Source organism: Lupinus angustifolius, unplaced genomic scaffold (genome assembly GCF_001865875.1).
Source record: "Lupinus angustifolius cultivar Tanjil unplaced genomic scaffold, LupAngTanjil_v1.0 Scaffold_238_7, whole genome shotgun sequence".
Taxonomy (NCBI): Eukaryota; Viridiplantae; Streptophyta; class Magnoliopsida; order Fabales; family Fabaceae; genus Lupinus; species Lupinus angustifolius.
This window is the reverse complement of record NW_017727190.1, coordinates 28329-39797: the sequence shown is the minus strand read 5'-3', so window position 1 is coordinate 39797 and position 11469 is coordinate 28329. Positions and strand designations below refer to the sequence as shown.

Sequence of the window (11469 nt, the reverse complement as noted above, 5' to 3'; positions counted from 1 at the left end):
AATGAGTAATGACTTGAATACATATAGGTTAATGTTACAAGATGTTAATTCATCCAATGTAAAGAGGGGATATGATTTCAAGTTTTTTCTTATTTATTTAGCTTAACAAACAAATTCAATCAATCAAATATTTAGATCAATTGTTCTCCCCTAATTAGAATTCTCTAGTTTAACTTGTAAACATATATAATTATATATCTCTAGTGAAATGGTATAGGACTATACCAACACTTTATTCATAATTGCTTTTTACACCTAATTACAGATGTAATAATACTCCCACCATTTTTGTTTTGATAAGATTAAATTTTTAATAATATGATATTAAACAATATAAAATATATAAATATGATGTAGGAGTTTTGGGCCTGTAGTTGGACTCTCACATTACAAACAAAATTCAAAACCCGAAACACAAATCAATTAGGGCAAAACACTCAAAAGAGAATTGCGCCGCAGCTGCGAAAGTATTATTTAAACAACGCTGTGCTTTAAAACTTAACCCATCAATCTCCCATTCTCTCTTTCTCGACAATTAGGTATGTTTCATAATCTCTCTTTAGATCTATTAAGCGACGATTCTGCATTGCCGTTTTTGTTTCTTCTTATTATTGTTGTGAATAGTGTTAATGGATTTGATGGTTGGTTATAGTTGAAGGAAAACGATGTCTCACAGAAAATTTGAGCACCCAAGGCATGGATCACTTGGATTTCTTCCAAGGAAGCGAGCTTCTCGCCAGCGTGGAAAAGGTTTTCTGATCCCTTCTAAATCCATTTTTTATTTTTTAATATTTAAATTATAAGCTATAAGCTATTTTTCATTTGGCTATAAATATAAAAATGGTTATTGTTTATATATACTGAAGAAACCGTTTCTGAATCTGAATAAATATGTTTAATCTTAATTTGAATTTCAGTTTGCTTATTTAGATTTTAATTTTAATTGAAGTCACAAACTAATAAATCTGAAGTTTTCCATTCTTATATTCATATACTTGAATTGCAAAAAAAAACAATTAGCCTCGGTATATGGTTTAAATCAAAAAACACTGTGATTAATAAAAGATCCTTTGCACTTGTGGTTATACAATCATGGGATTGCCAGTTCCTCTTGGTGACTGAAATTGCTTCTGAAAATAAGTGATATTAATCAAGGCTGGAATCTCAAAAATGACTCTTCTATCTAAAATCCTTTCAATGGGATTTTAGGAATGAACACAAAAAGAGTTAGAGAATTGGCATTGGTTTGCCATAGGCCTTTGGTTTTGAAGCATTTCTTTATCGCTGCCTGGAATTGGTGTCAATGATTATTGTACTGCAGATGTGTAGTTATCAGTTTTTCTCTTATAAGATGTGACATTCTTTGAAGTACCTCTTTTTTAAAAAGTATAGTTGATTTACTAATATATGGTTCAATATATTATGGAGTATGCTGCATTATATTGCAGCCATGTTTGCTCTGCATTTTATTTTTGATGTATTGTTTCCGTAAATATGCATCATCTGGAACATCAATTTGTATTTTGATGGGAAACCTTATTAGATTCATCTTATATTCAGTGCTGTTTCTGAAGACAGCCAAAGTTTAATTTTGTTGTTTTGAAGTCATCATAACTCATGAAGAATTTTTGAATTCAATCATTATGTTGTGTGATTGGATTTTGCATGATCAACTTGCATGTATGTTGTTGAGAAGTATTTGTGGCCTGTTAATATTTTTGGCAATTCATGTATGATTATGTGATCTTAATTTTTCTGTTTGTAATTTCATAATTCTTTTATTGGAGATTATTCCTTTATACTTCCTGTATGTATGCCATGATTGTTAAGTCTTGTACATTTGTTTAATGTATTTTATATTTAATTTTGTTATTATGTTGTTGGTTGTTGAACTTTTGTGCAGTATTTTCATTTCTGTTGCTGATTGTCCTAGTTTTTATGAAATTGATGAAATTTGGTGAAGACTATCGATATTATGTTACGTTGAATTGTTTTATTAATGATATAAAGCTTGTTATTCTTTGTTTGCTATCTTGTCCAAAGGTAAGTTATTTCATTTACAATTGCAACCAAAGGTAAGTTTACAAACACATCTGTTTTAAATTTTAAGGTTTTGTTGGCTATATTTTCTTTTGCAAAAGGGCTAAAATAAGCCTTTTCCTTTATTAATCTATTCCCTCGATTTTTTGTTGACTAATTTAGAAATTAATTCATTTACAAGCTGATATATTTGCAATTTGAAATGACTGTCATCTTTTTTGGCCTTAACATCTGTTTTATGTTTGTCTGTGTGTTTGAATGTATGGTGTCAGTGAAATGTTCTGCATCTTTTCTGTTTCTAATCCCAGTTCCTTGTAATCTCCATGTTGGTCTTGTAGCTTAATTAAGTCTTGTTTGTTGATATTGATGTGCTGCTCTTTATAACCTTATCATCTTTTCAAATTTGCTGTTACAGTGAAGGCTTTCCCAAAAGATGACCAAAGTAAACCTTGCAGATTGACTGCCTTTTTGGGCTACAAGGCTGGGATGACCCACATTGTTAGAGAAGTTGAGAAGCCTGGATCAAGTAAGTGTTGCCCTTGTTGATCTCCTCAAGGCTGTAAAAGTTGAAACGTAGTAGTATTTTGTTAATGTTGAGTAGCCAATATATTGTCACCCCATTTGTATCAAACATGTGCTAGACTTTTATTTAACTGGCACGATTTAGAATGCTGAATGATGTTCCTGTACTTTTGATTTTGATGTTATTTTTGGTGTGTTAATGGTCCTTCAACTTTTTTAATTTAATGTCGCTATGTTATGTCAGTGTCTGTGCTTTAGAGTTGTTTTGTCATGTTCCTGATAACATTTTATCTGTTACAGAGCTTCATAAGAAAGAGACATGTGAGGCTGTTACTATCATTGAGACTCCTCCATTGGTTGTGGTTGGAGTGGTGGGATATGTGAAGACACCTCGTGGCCTTCGCACCCTGAATACGGTTTGGGCACAGCATCTAAGCGAAGAAGTCAAGAGGCGTTTCTACAAGAACTGGTCCAAATCTAAGAAGAAGGCTTTCACCAAGTATTCAAAAAGCTATGAAACTGAGGAAGGAAAGAAAGGCATTGAATCTCAACTTGAGAAATTGAAGAAATATGCAACTGTCATTCGTGTTCTTGCTCATACTCAGGTAATGATGTGTTTCTCATTGGATTGTGTCCAAGTTAGTCACACTCGTATCTTATACAATCTCATCAATTGGTTTGGGAATGATTCTCATATTAATAATGCTAGCTTTTAGTATCCAGTGAATCTATCATGATTCTCATAGTTAATAGCCGGACTTTGTTTACTGTAGATAAGGAAGTTGAAGGGTCTAAAACAGAAGAAGGCGCATCTGATGGAGATCCAAGTTAACGGTGGTACAATAGCTCAGAAGGTTGATTATGCATACAACTTCTTTGAGAAGCAAATCCCAGTGAATGCAGTTTTCCAAAAAGACGAGATGATTGACATCATTGGTGTGACCAAGGGTAAAGGTTACGAAGGTGTTGTGACACGTTGGGGTGTCACTCGCCTACCTCGCAAAACACATCGCGGTCTGAGGAAGGTTGCTTGCATTGGTGCTTGGCACCCTGCTCGTGTTTCTTTCACAGTTGCAAGGGCTGGACAGAATGGATATCATCACCGAACTGAGCTGAATAAAAAGGTTTACAAAGTTGGCAAATCCGGAGAAGAATCACATACAGCCATCACTGAATTTGACAGGACTGAGAAGGATATTACTCCTATGGGTGGATTTCCTCATTACGGTGTGGTAAGTCATGATTATCTTATGATCAAGGGAGGCTGTGTTGGACCCAAAAAGAGAGTTGTAACTCTTCGTCAGTCATTATTGAAGCAAACGTCTCGTTTGGCTCTTGAAGACATCAAACTCAAGTTTGTAGACACCTCATCCAAGTTTGGACATGGCCGGTTCCAAACTACTGAGGAGAAACATAAGTTTTATGGTCGTGTGAAAGCTTAATTTATGAAATTTGCTACATTGATTTTGCTTTTAGTTCATTGAGAACATTTGCTTTTGCAAGGAGACTTTATGCAGTATCCTTATTGAGTTGAGTTATTTTTCTTTTTGCTGTGTTTTGGAATACCTGTCCTGTGTTTTCGATATTTTGGCATATTTTCCTTTCATTTTTGTCGCATGTAGTCCTTCCATTTACTGAATGATTTGACTTCACATCAAAACTCCGTAGGATGGAGCCAGTGGAATAAAATAAGAAACATTTCCATTATATCCCTCTAAAGTTTCTACGAGGTTCCGAAAAAATCCAATAAAAAATACTCTCCAATTGCTATTGACAAAAGATGTTGCTTCTCCAAGACACTAGTAATGTGCAAAGTTGGAAGTATTTGGTCAATAAGATGTTTTTGGATACTATATTTATTTTCTAATCTGTATATGCCACTGTTATTGAAATTATACTGGAACAATTAGTTGAATCGAAAAATTAGTGAATCGATCAGTTTTAAATATAAATAAATAGACAATTTTAAATCTAGATACACAACCGCGGATCTTAACATGGTAAGGTTTTGTAATTCTCTAAAACACACCACATTGCAATTATGGTCAAATTGATTGAAATTGACCATGCTGTTAATATTTTTGGTCTCAACAACATTTTTTAAAACCTGGAGCAAAGCAGCAATGACAACTATTAGATTGTCCATGCAGAACCGGTGAATAAACCACCCACTTTTTTACACATACACAACTCTCCTATAGTTTTTATATTTTCATTACACTTATAAGAAATAAGTGCAATCAATAAATGCAATTAAGTTATGTATCTTTATTATTTTTTGTTTCAACAATTTTAAAGAAACATTGTTTAAACTGCTACAAAAAATAATAAAGAAATATTGATTCATTATTTGGACATATCTTCATAATATATCATGTTTTGTTTAACTTAATTGCATTTATCATATTTTTTATTTAAAATATTATACTTATTTCTTACACTTATTTAAAAATTAGGAGATATGTGTAGGTGTAAAAAAGTGAAAGATAATTTGTGTAATTTCACTAAAACTCAAGTGATGTCAGTATAATTTACATTACATTTTGTTTTGTTTATAGTTGAAAATGCAAAACAAGTTTTGTTAAAAAGAAGATAAGAATGCATATACTAATAAGATAAAACACAACAAAGAAAATGAAATAAGCAGATAGAACAAAAACCAGTTATAATATCCTTTCCTATTGTGTTGCCTTTACTTTTATAGTTTCATCCATCTATCACTAAAGGGGAGTTTTTATGGGATCATATTTATTGTCTCATTTTTTATACTATGTATCATCACTTTTGATTAATTGAAAAAATATTTAAATTAAATTTAGATATTTTTTAATCTATCATATCTCCTGACACAAATGAGTGAAAAACAAATATATACCGGATTTTTATGTTATGGTGTCTTATCGGTTTGATTGGTTTGTAACTATGAGTTGGGGCGAGCCTAGTTTTTATGGAGCTGTTGTTCGAAATAATTATTTCACTTTCACTTTACAAAAATGTAATATTTATATACCATGTAAAAATATATAGAAAATCATTACACACTTCATTTGAATAATTTTCTTTAAAAAGTTAATAATAATTAAATAAAAATATTAAATAATATAATTATAATGTATAAAACTCTGTAATATATATATATAAGTAGATTCTATTGGATTTATACAAGCAATTTAAAGAGTTGATTTTATTAGAAGTTTAGAACATGTTATTTTGGCAACCCGTGCCACTAATATCAAACCTATTCACTACACTCTATAAAGCCGTGCTGCGTCTGCATCCTGGTAAACAGTGGCGGATCTTAACTTAAATTTTAGGATGGGCAATAATATTTAATTTCACGTTAATTAACTGCACATGTGGTAAAAAGATTATTTATTTCCTTTTCAATATTAATCACTATGTTGTATGCAATAAATTCATCTTCTATTTTCCTACCTAATTTTGTTTGGTTGTTTTCATTGTTGAAAATGATATTTATGTTTATCGAACCACAATAGTTAAGATAAGACGAACAATTTGATAAAACAAGACATGACTAACAACATATGTTGAGACTTGAATGACTTAATAACACCAAGAATAAAATGTTGAAATTGACATCTCAAAATAATCTTCTCTCTTGCTCATTAAAATTCATAGCATATAATTGTTGGACAAAAATACATATATTATTAATATTAAATGAATTTTTATGATATATTATCAATACATACATAATCTCTTTCATTATGTGTAAAGTATTTTCGAACTCAAATGAAGTCATATATTATAAGCAACATCATCATCTACACATGTAAAAGAATTAGATCCATTTATGTATAATTTTTAGAATGACAAACAAGTTAGACTACATTTATTTATCAAGGTAGAAATTAAAGGAATATGTGAGCTTCAATGATTTACTTCATAAAAATGTGTTTGGGTGTAGGTAAGTGATTGTACGTGTTGTTTCAAAAAAATGTATTAATCTATGTGTCGCTTGTTATGATTGATTGAGAAATGTATTTTATAATTTAAAAGTTTAATAATTAAATATTTTTCAAGTATAACATGAATTGACATATTTTATGGGACAATAAATATGTTCCTGTGTGCAAAAATTCAGGAGGGGCAGCAGCCCTACCTGCCCCTATAATCATCCGCCTCTGCTCGTAAACTTGCACTTTTTGCACAATCTGCTCGTACAAACTTCCAACACAATACTAACTCTAAAACGCCGCTCGTTCACTCGCAAACTAACCCAACATCGAGACACAGCTTTTAACGCGTGTAACGAGAAGTCGTTATCGCAGTCTCCATTCCCGTTTCAACAATGGCAACCTTATATAGTGCTCTAACGAAACTGAATCTCAGAAACATACCCCTTACCCCTTATTCTCGTGTGTTATCTTCACTAACTAAAATCAATAACACACCACAGTTACTGTTCCAATCAAACAAAAAAATTTCCCATTTGATTCGAAGTGGTAGAATAAATGAAGCCAGGGTGCTCTTTGATTCAATGGATCACCGAAATACTGTGACTTGGAACTCCATGATGAGTGGTTATGTGCATCGGAGAGAGATAGCTAAGGCACGCCAACTGTTCGATGAAATGCCTCATAGGGATGTTGTCTCTTGGAACCTCATTATTTCTGGTTACTTTTCATGCCGTCGAAGCAGGTACAACGCCTTAATATTAGCTCAATCCTTGTAGCATATTTGATTTAGGTTTGATAGTTCATCAAGTCTTTACATGTTCCTTTAATCATAACTTTAGAATTGAGTTTAAGTTTGGATGTATTGTTGGTGTAAAGTTTGTACACTAGGTGCATCACCGGGTTATGGTAGCTTAGTTCCCTTTATTTGAAGTTTCAGGTTGAGTCTTGTGAGTTGGAAAATAGGTGTCCGGAGAGCTTTGTCCCTTTAAATGGATCTTCTCAGCTCCACCAGGATTAATCAGATCCAATGTGATTGTTTGAGGAATACTTAGTGAATGATTGTTTGGACGATAGTGTAAAAGAATTTTTACTAGTAATGCATCATAATTAAATCTTATTTATTTTGAATTTTTGAGGAAGAATTTTTTTAAAAATTGTTTGGTTTAGCTTAAATTTCAGTAAAAAAATGTTTTATTTTTCAAATCTTGCTGCATAAAATTTTGATTGTATGTTCTTTTGTGCACAAAATTAGTTAATTCAAGTGTATGTAAGATTTTGATTATGAGCTGTTTTGAATACAAAATAAGCTAATAAAAATACACTAGGTATGTTGAGGAAGGGCGAAAGCTGTTTGATCAAATGTCTGAAAGAGATTGTGTGTCTTGGAATACAGTCATAAGTGGTTACGCGAAGAATGGGATGATGCAGGAGGCTTGGAAGCTGTTTAACAGCATGCCTGAAAGGAATGTGGTATCCTCCAATGCTCTGATCACTGGTTTTTTGTTGAATGGCGATGTGGATTCAGCTGTTGCTTTTTTTAGGAAAATGCCTGAGCGTGATTCCGCCTCTCTTAGTGCACTTGTATCGGGGCTGGTTAAGAATGGTCAATTGAATTTGGCTGGTAGGATACTGTTGGAATTTGAGAATGGGGAAGATGAGGAAAGTTATTTAGTGGATGCTTATAACACCCTGATTGCGGGGTATGGACAAAAGGGGATGGTGGAAGAAGCTCGACGCCTTTTTGATGGGATCCCGGATGACCAAGGTGATGGAAATGAGGGTAAAAGGAGATTTGGGCGAAATGTGGTGTCATGGAATTCAATGATGATGTGCTATGTGAAAGCAGGAGCCATTGTTTATGCTAGGGAACTATTTGATAGGATGAAGGAAAGGGATACTTTTTCCTGGAATACCATGATCAATGGCTATGTTCACATTTCAGACATGGAAGAGGCTTCAAAACTCTTCAGTAAAATGCCAAGCCCTGATGCACTTTCATGGAATTCAATAGTATCTGGGTATGCACAGATCGGTGACTTAAAACTTGCAAAAGATTTCTTCGATAGGATTCCCCACAAAAATCTGATCTCATGGAACTCATTAATAGCTGGCTACGATAAACATGAAGACTATAAGGGTGCTATTAAGCTCTTTTCTCAGATGCAACTTGAAGGAGAGAGGCCAGATCGACACACCTTTTCTTCAGTCCTCAGTGTGTGTACTGGGTTGGTGGATCATTACCTTGGCAAACAGATACATCAGCTTGTCACGAAGAATGTTATTTCAGATGTACCAATAAATAATTCTCTCATTACCATGTACTCGAGATGTGGAGCAATAGTTGATGCATGCACTGTATTTAATGAGATGAAACTTTATAAAGATGTGATCACTTGGAATGCAATGATAGGAGGCTATGCATCACATGGCTTAGCTGCAGAGGCTCTTGAGCTTTTCAAACTCATGAAGAGGCTTAAAATTCACCCTACCTACATAACCTTTGTTTCAGTTTTGAGTGCATGCGCCCATGCAGGATTAGTTGAAGAAGGGAGGAGGCAATTCAATTCCATGATTAATGACTATGGTATTGAGCCACAGATCGAGCACTTTGCCTCCCTTGTGGACATCTTGGGACGGCAGGGTCAGCTTCAGGAAGCTATGAATTTGATAGATAGCATGCCATTTAAACCTGATAAGGCTGTATGGGGTGCATTATTGAGTGCTTGTAGAGTGCATAATAATGTAGAATTGGCCCAAGTAGCAGCTGAAGCTTTAATTAAGCTTGAACCAGAAAGTTCAGCCCCTTATGTGTTGTTATATAATATGTATGCTAATTTAGGACAATGGGACGATGCTGAGCGAATGAGAGTGAGGATGGAAGAAAGTAATGTCAAGAAGCAAACAGGGTATAGTTGGGTAGATTCTTCCAACCGGCAATGATAATTTTGCAGTTTTAGAAAGATTACATTCATTGACTTCAATGAGGAGTGGATATCATAGCATGCCTTGTTAGAGATGCTCACATTCAGCATCAACCATGTTATTATAAGATAGGAAAAATGAGCTTGACCGGATAAGTAGACATTGATAAATGTTACTTTGACACAGATGTAGTGTGTCTTCTGGCAAACATTCAGAGGTAAGTGACAGTAGTAGTTTGTGAATTTGTAGCCTACATGCTATCATAAAACTCATAACATTTTCATATTTCTTTTAATAGATCTATTTGCTAGTATCAGCAAGAGGTGATTTCGACTTTGGAGCTGGAAATTGGGTATGTTCTTACATTTTTTAACTGCTTTATTCTTAAGGCGATATGCATCTCTTAGTAAATATATGAATAATGTCATGTGTGGGATTATTGAAGGAGAGCAGACTTGAAACTCCACTCTCCCATCAGTTTAGAGATGTAGAATGTCATGGCTTTGTATCAAGAATGACAAGGCAAGTGTATTCCTGGTTAGCAGTGCAGATAACTAAAGCTGCTTAAGGGTTTGTTCTCTCACAAGTGTATTTCATGGTTCCCAAACCTTCAATTTCTATTCATTTTCCTTCAAAAACCAAATCGCAAATAAACCTAATTGTCCATTTGCGATTTTGTTTTTGGAGGGAATGGAAAGACTTGAGAGCCATAAAATATACTTGTAAGATGACTTTGAAGCTTTCCTTTTCCTTTTCTTCACCACAAAAACTCAACTACTGGAAAACAGACCCTAAAGATCACCGACAAGGTTTTTTATTTCAATGGAGAAGGTTCAACATCTCCAGAACAAACACTACCATCCGCTATCAGTGACAGCTAACTCAAGTTAACAGGATCTACTAGTTTGCTCAAGAACCGTATCCTTAACTGAAATGTGAATGTCATCCCAACCGCATATCAACTTGACAACCAGCAACACCTGTATAAGAGTTCGATAAGATGAAACTTTGGATGAATGACCTGGTTTTGGTACTGGCTAAATTATTTGAAATTGTGAATAACGGTGGCTGCAGGAAGATGTGCAAAGACAGCACTAGCTGAAGTCTTTTCTTGCAGAATTGAGCTAATTGTCATTTGGTTTGGTGTGCAATGGGTCAGAGAAATGTAAACTTCTCAAACAGAAATCTTGAACTTGTGTGAATACTAAATATCTCGTTGAAAATAATATCACCACCCTCTTCTTGGTAATTTATGATGGAGTATTATGACATTGTTCGATTCATATAGTGAAATAAAGGTTTGATTGTTGTTGTACCTTCTTCTTGGTAATTAGAATCACTCAGTCATTTTCCATTATGTTAATATGTAATTTGTCGTTAGATTTTGTTACTATAAATTTGCATTTTTTAAGCAAACTTGATGGCATTTTTTGATCATGCACGGTTGCAAATGATATGGCAGAGTTATGGATTATTATTTTTTTTTGGGTATAATCAAGGTACTCTCTCACCTTTTTTTGGTAAGGAATTAACCCCTAAACCTTTTGGTCTTCCTGTAAATCTAGCGAGCCTTACTCTACTTGACCAATACTTTGTTAGTGTTATGAATTCTTATAAGTTATAACACTTGAATCAACTTCCAATTAGATATATATTAAATAGGGTACTTTTTTTGACCATGTAACACTGGAGTGGAATGTGTGTGAAAAATGAATGAATATGTCTTAGTAAAATTATACCAAAAAGTGATCTATAAATTTTGTACTATTATTAGATTTGCTCTTTATGTTATTTTTTTCAATATAGTTTGGGAGAACAACTTGTAAGAAGATATATATTAAACGTCAATTTGAAGATACGAGTATTTATGTTTTTTGGTATTATTATTTATGAACAAATTTTAAGTAGAATTAAATTTTTAATATATCATCAAGATTGTAATGATTGTCTCTATATACATAAGTTTATACACAAGTTTTTCTCATAGTTTAGTCTTCTAACCTTTTTTTGTTCTATTTTAGTTATGCCCAACACTTTTTATTAATAGCTCAACTTTTAACCAGAA

General features: G+C 33.4%; 2 protein-coding genes across 3 annotated transcripts; both read left to right on the top strand.

Moving 5' to 3' along the window:
• Window positions 1-515: 515 nt before the first annotated feature.
• On the top strand, window positions 516-4075 carry LOC109340736 (60S ribosomal protein L3). The gene is made up of 5 exons (XM_019578463.1): window positions 516-534; window positions 649-750; window positions 2456-2566; window positions 2863-3167; window positions 3336-4075. The coding sequence occupies exons 2-5, from the start codon at window positions 666-668 to the stop codon at window positions 4002-4004; spliced, it is 1170 nt and encodes a 389-aa protein (XP_019434008.1). The 5' UTR covers window positions 516-534; window positions 649-665; the 3' UTR covers window positions 4005-4075.
• Window positions 4076-6739: 2664 nt separating this feature from the next.
• On the top strand, window positions 6740-10813 carry LOC109340734 (pentatricopeptide repeat-containing protein At1g62260, mitochondrial). 2 transcript variants are annotated; one of them, XR_002106830.1, is made up of 3 exons: window positions 6740-7224; window positions 7808-9621; window positions 9703-10813. XR_002106830.1 is itself a non-coding variant. In XM_019578460.1 (2 exons), the coding sequence occupies exons 1-2, from the start codon at window positions 6875-6877 to the stop codon at window positions 9420-9422; spliced, it is 1965 nt and encodes a 654-aa protein (XP_019434005.1). In that variant the 5' UTR covers window positions 6740-6874; the 3' UTR covers window positions 9423-10813. The 2 variants fall into 2 exon arrangements, 1 of the variants encoding a protein (XP_019434005.1); XM_019578460.1 differs by having other exon boundaries at window positions 7808-10813.
• The last annotated feature ends 656 nt before the right edge of the window (window positions 10814-11469 follow it).

Coding starts and splice junctions, on each gene's coding strand:
- LOC109340736 (XM_019578463.1), top strand. CDS start 666: ATGTCTCACAGAAAATTTGAGCACCCAAGGCATGGATCACTTGGATTT. Junction 751..2,455: donor TTCTCGCCAGCGTGGAAAAG/GTTTTCTGATCC, acceptor TTGCTGTTACAG/TGAAGGCTTTCCCAAAAGAT. Junction 2,567..2,862: donor AGTTGAGAAGCCTGGATCAA/GTAAGTGTTGCC, acceptor TATCTGTTACAG/AGCTTCATAAGAAAGAGACA.
- LOC109340734 (XM_019578460.1), top strand. CDS start 6,875: ATGGCAACCTTATATAGTGCTCTAACGAAACTGAATCTCAGAAACATA. Junction 7,225..7,807: donor TTTTCATGCCGTCGAAGCAG/GTACAACGCCTT, acceptor AAAATACACTAG/GTATGTTGAGGAAGGGCGAA.